General features: G+C 37.6%; 1 protein-coding gene across 1 annotated transcript; it reads right to left on the bottom strand.

Annotated features, from left to right (window-relative positions):
* Positions 1-4,607: 4,607 nt before the first annotated feature.
* On the bottom strand, positions 4,608-5,282 carry LOC140163819 (uncharacterized). The gene has a single exon (XM_072187135.1). The coding sequence runs from the start codon at positions 5,280-5,282 to the stop codon at positions 4,608-4,610; it is 675 nt and encodes a 224-aa protein (XP_072043236.1).
* Between the last annotated feature and the right edge of the window lie 3,597 nt (positions 5,283-8,879).

Here is an 8,879-nt window from a genome sequence, read left to right as displayed (position 1 = left end):
GTCACGATGGTAGAAAATCCTCGACGACTCTGTGTGACGTCACATCTACCATCGTGACGTCACAGGTCAAGAATACAGAGCCAATTCAAGATCAGTCGGCCTGATGATACGTCATGGATATGACGTGATACCGTAGCCATCAAAAATAGTAAGTCCAGTTGAATAGAATTATAATTTAATACTGACAACTATTTAGGATACGTTAGCTATGTTGTTTAATTCAGAACCAAAATGCTATCACGTTCTATTGTTTTTGCAGTACCTAGTAACGTCAATGACGATAAAGTGGAAGGACTCAGACGAAGAATTGCTGCACCAAAGTGGCTACCATTCCTACAGATTGGAGCTGGAATTAATGAAAATGTTTACTGGATCATATACCCATCGGATGGGTACAGTACCAATATCAGTTTCAACTTTGAATTAATACATCACGCAGACGCGGCGGATGAATGTACGACCATGAATAATACCAACAAAGTTGTGTTTAGATATGGATATAATGCAAGCTCTCCAATAGCTGAGGAATATTGCCTTCACAATTTGCCAGATATAGTGGAATTAACGGGTTCGGTTATTCGACTGGAATTCATTTCTTCTGATATGGATCAATTTGGTTTCATCGGTGAATTTAATGCAGGTAAGTCTTTACCAGAGGATGATTTAAGGAAGCCCCATCATGCACTGTAAAAGTGTTATCACGCGAGTTTCAACTGCCACTTAACTTCTCAAATCCCATTGAAGTCTGTGCAAAAGATGTTGTTTTAGAATTGCCCGTGTGTCATTATTACTTAGTCGATTTTAGATCTAAAGTGATGTATGCATGAAGGATAATTCACACCTTCTGTAGATAACATAAAATGTGAAATCGACTGACAGTTTGAATGTGTTTTTATTGTAAATATATCAGTCCAAATTCAAATTTAACCATACACGTTTATGCAGTGGTCCCGGGCAGTGGTGTCATGTTCACTCACACAGCTGCTAACTGCAAGTTGAGCCCAGTGGAATGCTGGGAAGTGCTTAAATCATCCTCTGAGTCTTTACCTTGCGACATAACTGTCTCTTGGTTTTCACACGATTATCAAACGATTATATAGTGCCAGCAACTAATTAACGGGATAATATATTGCGCCCAAAAAGTAACCTAACACTTAAAACAAAAGCCAGTTCTTAAAGACATTAAATCTAAATTACAAAATAAAATAGTCGATAGATGAAGCCTTTTGTTCCGTGTACTTTGATGCTTTATTCGGCACAATACGATTTTATTACACAAGCTGTACTCATTTGAATGACAAATTTAGATATTTCCTCCTCTAAGGCGATTACTGCTATTGTTACCGGTTCAATAATTTGCAATACAATGCAAATATTGGCGTAGTTTTAATGGTTATGAGCATATCTTACAGTATGATACATAGCATATCAGCAAACGTATGGTAAAACGTAAATTGGTTTGACGGTGAAATAGCGGAGTACCGACGGCAGATAACTTAAGGTTATTAATTATTTTTAACTGTTGTGATTTGGTAGTTCACAGCATCTTACGAATGGTAGTGAGCTTTGGCAAAAACTGCATTGCTCAATTCATAGCGAGTGTGTAGAAGAATTAAAATATCACAGATATACTTTTATAGGTGCTGCGGTTTTTGAGTTATGTTGTAAAGAGGGCTGAAACAACAACACTTTTGTAAAACGTACATAACTCATTAACAACAATAAATTAAGCAAGTTTGCAAAGTATACGATTTGTAGAATGAACTTTTTGCAAAACATCAAGGTGTTATTTTTCAATAATATATTGATCTGGATAATGAAAATCGATTTTTAGGTTGCTTCGACCAATAATACCTCGTCTACCCTTAACAATAAACTTCAGTAAAGTACTGTAAAATAATTATGGTAAAATCGTTTCTAAAATTTATTTTTTATTGAAAAATTGATTAAAAACTGCCATGTAAGTCATTTTTTACAGTGCATGAATCATTTACTTAAATAATAATTTGAAATTACTTGTTTGTCTCTACACACATAATTAGATATGTACATTACAACACCTGAACCAATGACAACGCCTGATGTTACCACTGCATCAGGGGTGCCAACTAGCCAACAGACAACCGAACCACTGGTACCTACAGAATTGGTAACAACACGAAGACCACCAACAGAACCGCCAGTAACAGAGGAACCACCGCCAGTAGTAAGGCCGTTACCTCCACCAGAACATCCAGACACACCAGGTAAACAATTTTATATCACAATCAATCATTACAAATGCCTCAAATACTTTTTCACCATTTTACGATCTTTGTATCTTAATTTATTAGATGAGAGCGACGAGAAGAAGATTATTATTCTGATCAAAGTCTTGAATGCTCCTGATGGATGTGTACCCAGTGTCAATGAAACGTCCGAAGCTTGTGAAGAATTCAAACGGTTATTCATAATTGAAGTAAGTCTTTTACGACTCTAAGTAACAGACGACGTCCATGCCACATGTTTCATTCACTTCACACTTGCCATTTTAGAAATCGCGTTACGATATCAACAAATCAAAAACACTGTGATTACGGATATTAAAATATACACACTGGCTTTAAGTATTACATCATCAGTGATAATGAGGTTTTCATTTAAAACAATATGGCTCACACACTATACTGAAACTATCTCCGAACCTTTTCTAGATACCTTCAACCTAAACCACATAAACCATTTGGCTGCAATACTGGACATTACATTCCCTGAGTACACTAATGTGATATTCTATCCGCACCAAAAAGTTGTGCGATATACTCTTTTCATGCTCATTCACCAGCGTAGAAGCAGCATTGAGCATGCAAAATAGAAAAAGGATTTAGCATAACAAAGAGCAAGCCCCAAAATCTCAGTGTAAAAGCGTGACATAACCTGGGAATTTTTTGAACGGGGCAGATGTTTTCTATACCTACTTTTTGCTGTCTTTGCAACCCATCAGTAAAAGGTCAAATTAAAAGCAGATTACCAAAAAGCACCTAAGAAGCACCAACATTTGCTTTATTAGGCACTTTTAAGGGCACTTTTGCCAAACCCACTCATACCAAAATCATACCACATTCATAAGCAATATCGTAATATTCGAGAAAAATATTAAAATTGAGCCACTGACGGATGTAGTACAATAGCGTGAGCCAAACACTCTCTATATGCTTTTATGAATTCAAGACCTGCAGGTGGGGTCCAAATTGTGGGTATGGTAGATTCTTTATGAAACTGGAAAAGCCCAACAAATCAACAAATCATATAAACATTTACATAATCATTCTCTCTTAAATTTCTCCAGATTGAGATAGCTTATCGGGCGATCAAAGGCTTCAGTAGAGTTCTGGTAATAGAGATCAGGTAATTATCACCGAGTTTGAAGACCTATACAGGGTCCCTGAAAGAATTGTATCGTCGGAAACTGATTGTTATTGGTATTTTAACGAATAAAGCAGAATATATCAGCTTTCACTTTCTGAATTTTGACAATTGACCGCTCCGTTTCTGAAATAAAGGCACTACGAAATTATACCTCATTTTGAAACCTTTCCATGGAGTCAAATATCTATCAATGACAATATACGTCTCATGAGCTGATGCTGCGCAGTGATTAGTCTCCGAATGCAGACCATCGATTGATATTTGAATCCGTGGAAGTTTCGTAAAATTCTTATATTTCACGAACGGTGTGGTCAATTGTCAAAATCAAAGTAGGTGATAGCTGATTTATTTGTCATCTACCCCAGTGAGAAGTAATTCATTGGTAGAGCACCAGCGCAGTCAGCTTCGGAGCCTTATTTCACCCTTATACAGATGAGCACTCCATTATAATGCCTCTTTGAAGGTGTGTTGGGAAATATTTCTTGAACCGCATATCTCCTTGTCTTTGGTAAGCATCAATCATTTCTCTGAGGTCTCTGGACTTAGGACCAGACTCTGGTTGGTTAAACCGGTTTTAAGGGCGCCCAAATGTCCCGGTTCCCTCAGAGATAGATTTAATTAAACCATCATCAGATATTGGGCACTCCATCCTACTTTCAGGCTAGGAACAGCTGGTATGAGTGGTGTAAACCAGCGTGCTAAGTCAATGCCCCTATATTACCCAGCAGACCCTTTAGCTAGAGTCAGCTGAGCAGAGCTTGCATTGCTGGAACTGGGATGTGCAATGTCATTACGGACAATGACTGGTCACAGGAACCTAGTCTTACTATCAGTTGGAGGGGTAGTTCATTGGTAGATCACCAGCGCGGTCATCTTCGGAGTCTAATTTCACCCTTCTTAAGATGAGTACTCCTGGTGTAGTTCTCTATTGGAACATGACAAAATTGGAAAAAGTGTCGTTGAGGAATATTTTATAAGTATCACTTGGCATATTTAGGGGTGAGTGTCTTGTGCTGGTTCGTCTTCTTTATCTTCACATGGAGACGGTTTCCAGCTTTGAATCAGGTCTATCTGTCGGAATGCTTTGCTTTGACGGCATAACCATATCACATAGCTGGTTCTGAGTGCGGTTTTAGAAGCCACATCCATGATGTTACGTCTCTTTCCACTTGGTACTCCGAGAGCAGCGATGCATTTTGTCAGCGATGTGTTGTAACTGCTTCCAAGATCTTTGCTACAAGATCTTGGTATTTGCTTTTCTTTCTTGCATTAGCATTTGACAGGTTTTCTTCCATTGGGACTGTAAGCTCAATGATGATAACTGTTTTGGTCCTTTCAGAATAGATTGTAATATCAGGACGTTTTGCAGTCTCTGTGATTATGGGAGGAAATACTACTTGCTTATGTTCCTCATCCATCAGAAATTCCCAGTCATTGGCTTTCTGTAAGAGGTTTGTTGGATCTCTTTTTGGAAGAGGCAGTGCTGGATTCCGGTAGATTACACCATCTGCAGTGCGGAATTTGATAGTAGTCATATAATTGGTATCTTCTGCAGGGGTGTACGACTTCTGATTTGCCTCTTCAATGAAGGGCATTATACCATTTGCTACAGCTTTCAGTGTCTGATCATGTCTCCAGTTGTATCTACCACTCTGCAGAGAATAGTTACATCCATTTAAGATATGGAATAGAGTGCAGTTATTATGATGACATAAATTGCATGATCCGAGGTTGGTCTTTCCCCAGAGTCTCAAATTAGCTGGTGATGGAAGTTGGTCGTGGATGGCATTAACATGGAAAGATATGAGCTCTGGTGTCCATACATAAAGGAGCTTCTTCCAAGATGTATCTAGTAGTACATGGCAGAGTCCCATCTGAGCCAATGTCCTTGTTTGGCGCAGCCATAGAGGTATACAAGCATGTCATCTTCATTTACGTCTTTTACTAGACTAGTGAGACATTTCCTGTGTTCTTGGGGTTTTATGTCTCTTAACAGTTTCTGGTTCTTTTTGAAACCAAGGCCTGCTCTGTCTGTTTGACATATCTGCACATCTCATTCGGTATCAGATGTCGCCCCGGGATGTCGCTCTCTTTGTGTGTATGTAACAGTTTGTGTAGGTGAAATGATTACATTCAATAGGAACAAAGGTAACTTTTATCGAACCGTTCTCACTATAGTCACTGGTACATTTTCTTTATTAGTGAACAACTCGTTGAAGACGGTGATAACTTGATACATCCATTATATGTTGACCACGAAGTGATATACACCTGGAACGATATGGACTCAACAGAGAGAGGACTGACAGCGGATGAGGTGTATGCATTGACCATAGGTGGCTATGTCGACGATGGTTTCATTGGGAATCTTTCTCTCGGGGTATGCCCAGAATGCGCTGCTCCTCTAGGTAGGCTAATACTTGGGTACTGCGGTAAAGAGGGCCAGAGGTATAATAGTCGGAGATCAATTGGGTCACACATCTTCACATATTTGATTAAAATTAATGGAAATATTGAAACCCATGGAAGAAGGTTAACGATTATTGTAAATGGCGTGATTGGGGCTCGAGCAAACTGGCATATGAAAATATTGAGAGAGAAAAAATCAGGACTCAGCGGGGATTGAACCCCGGTCGCTGGATTACCGGTCCAGAGCTTTACCACTGTGCTACCTGAGTTCACAGTCGGTACTCAGGCAATCTCAACTTAAGTCCCCATGATAACTCTCTCATTGTGTCTCAGCGGCCAATTATATATTAAATAATGAAGAAGGAGGCGGCCTATATGCTTCACCCTAGCAGGGTGTAATTGTAAATGTTATGTCATATAGCAACTCTAAGTGCTCTAAGCAAAAACCAGAATGCTTTGGCAAAACAAGCAGAGAGTCTAATCATAATCTACAGTCTATGTGAGAAAGTTCAAGCTTAGCGATAGCAACGTAGTAATAGAAAATTTGATGGCCTGCTCCATTACTCGCCTCAAGTTAAGATCTGGATTCTGGTCTATGTGATTTGTCAAGTAAATCTGTACTGTTTTTATTTACTTAGAAACAACATCTATTTGTGTAAATGACGCCGAAGTGTCATGTAGCCCTGGTACATACTTGGATCCATATTGCATTGATGGTCTGCCTGTCTGTCTCTCACAATGTTTGAACACTGTTAATCCATATTGTAATGTCAATCATGGGATATGTTCTCAACAGGACAGTAGTGTATCAGCACAATGCAGGTAAGAACATTAGTTTATGGTCTTTGACTCATAACGCATGTAGTTTGGTTCATTCCGGGAGAACATGATGCAGTTTTGTCTACAGTAGAATTCACCACGACCTTTGCAGGATTAAACCCCCATTAAATGCTATTAAACCAAGATAACACCCATTGAAAACAGCTCAACTATGTTAAATCAGATCTTCTCTGGTTAAATCCACACTATACATGTTTCAGTTTTACCTGTGCGATATTGCAATGAGCTGGTATTATAGTTTCAGTTGGGTGAACGATTATAAAGCAAACGCAAGGTAACAATACTGTGTAGGATTTGTTTCCGAAATGAGACACTAGTCTGCATATTGTTAACCAGCATTCTTGAAAATGAGAAACATAATGGTTGTAGACTTAGCACGGTTTGGAAATAATTTCTTCATTTTTTTTTGTTATTATCTGTCTTTTACATATCCTTCCTAAAACACCAAAGTGCGAATATTTTCAAACACCTAAATTAACTAAAAATTTAGGACATGTTACAAAACTATATTTTCTAGAATTCCAGAGAGTACTTTAAATATTGGCCGGTTATTTTTCTGATTTTTCACACAGAGACGCTAACTAGGCAATCATGCCCTATACCTATAACACACACTAAAACACCAAAGTGCGAATATTTCCAAACACCTAAAATAGCTAAAAATTAAGGACATGTTACAAAACTATATTTTCTAGAATTTCAGAGAGTACTTTAAATATTGGCTGGTTATTTTTCACACAGTGACGTTAACTAGGCAATGCCCATATACCCAAAGAGCTTTTAAATAGAAATAGAGTCGCAATAGATTATATAATCTTTTGTTCGTTTGATGCCGATTAGAAGTTGCGACAGGCTATTCATAAAAGTGGTACCATTGTTTCGAATAAAGGGGTTTCGCCATTAAATTGGTCACTGATCCGGCATCATATTAACGCTCTATACAACAGGCGAGTATCAATAAGGCTAGCTTCAGACTCCGTATTGTACGTGCAATATTGTATGTACAATACTTTTCGTGACGTCAAAAAGTATTACACGTGCAATAAATATACGTGCCACGACGAGTTGAATCAGATTAAATAACGCGCTATAATCCTGACGGTTCATTGTTTGCTAAATCCAAGCGAGGTCACCAGAAAATCTATGCAAGAGAAATTTCTACTGCTGCTGATGAAAAATCCTAGAGTGCGTTTGGAGGTTTTTTCTGCACTTTACCAGTAGCCCTAATAAATTCATAAAACAATGAAAATCAAATAAAGATTTAGGGCAAATGTTTTTACTCACTGCTCATCTGATCCACTTTCCCAGGAAACTAAATACCGATACTCCTTAGTTTTTCCCTGACTTTTCCAGACATAATTATGAGTAAACATCAAATTTAATGTTTACAAAACAATCAAATATATATACATTATTTTGCATTTTGTACATAAATATTGATATCAATAATGTAGGCCTACAAACATTAAAAAAGGGGGCCTAAGAGTATGTCTGTTTTTAATCATATACTAATTCCGCCATGCCCAAACATATCTTATTATGAAATCGTGTAATGAAACCCAAATTCCAATCAAAATAAAAACAAATTTGTTATCAAATACACTAGGCCTATACATTGTATTATAGGAATGTAATAGATGGTTCATTTTAATAAATAAATAGATTAACACGGGTAATGGACAAGAAATATTTGGCAATACCGGATTTATCAGAGAGCCAGTGGATAAAGAAATTAATTAAAATTAAAACAAATTAAATGAGAAAATGAAAGCAAGGACATTTGGCGAAGTATTGTTTTAGAATTCGAAGGAGTCCTAAATGTTATCCTGGCCCCAGGACACTGATTAATGTAAATTCGACCCATAGTTATTTTATCTACTTTTGCCAGCATTCAACCTGTTCAATGTGATTTATGCCTATTTTTAATAAAATTCCGAAATCTGACGTATCAACGTTGTATCGTGCACAAATTATGATTCGAGACTATTTCATTTGACACGGTTGTATGGATTTCAGAAGATCGGCCCTATAATAGATATCGATTAGAGAATTACAGCAAGAGGCTTTGAGGATGCCGTAATCCTCTTGACCATCAACCAATCAGAGAGACATATTTCAGAAATATATTCGTAGGTTTGAAACTCTTTCAACTCTGAAATATATATTTCAAGTAATCTCGTTTCACACTTTGGCTTGCAATAAAGCCACGAAGGGGCGATAAT

Source organism: Amphiura filiformis, chromosome 11 (assembly GCF_039555335.1).
Source record: "Amphiura filiformis chromosome 11, Afil_fr2py, whole genome shotgun sequence".
In the NCBI taxonomy this organism is placed as follows: Eukaryota; Metazoa; Echinodermata; class Ophiuroidea; order Amphilepidida; family Amphiuridae; genus Amphiura; species Amphiura filiformis.
This window is presented reverse-complemented; position numbering and strand designations above follow the sequence as displayed.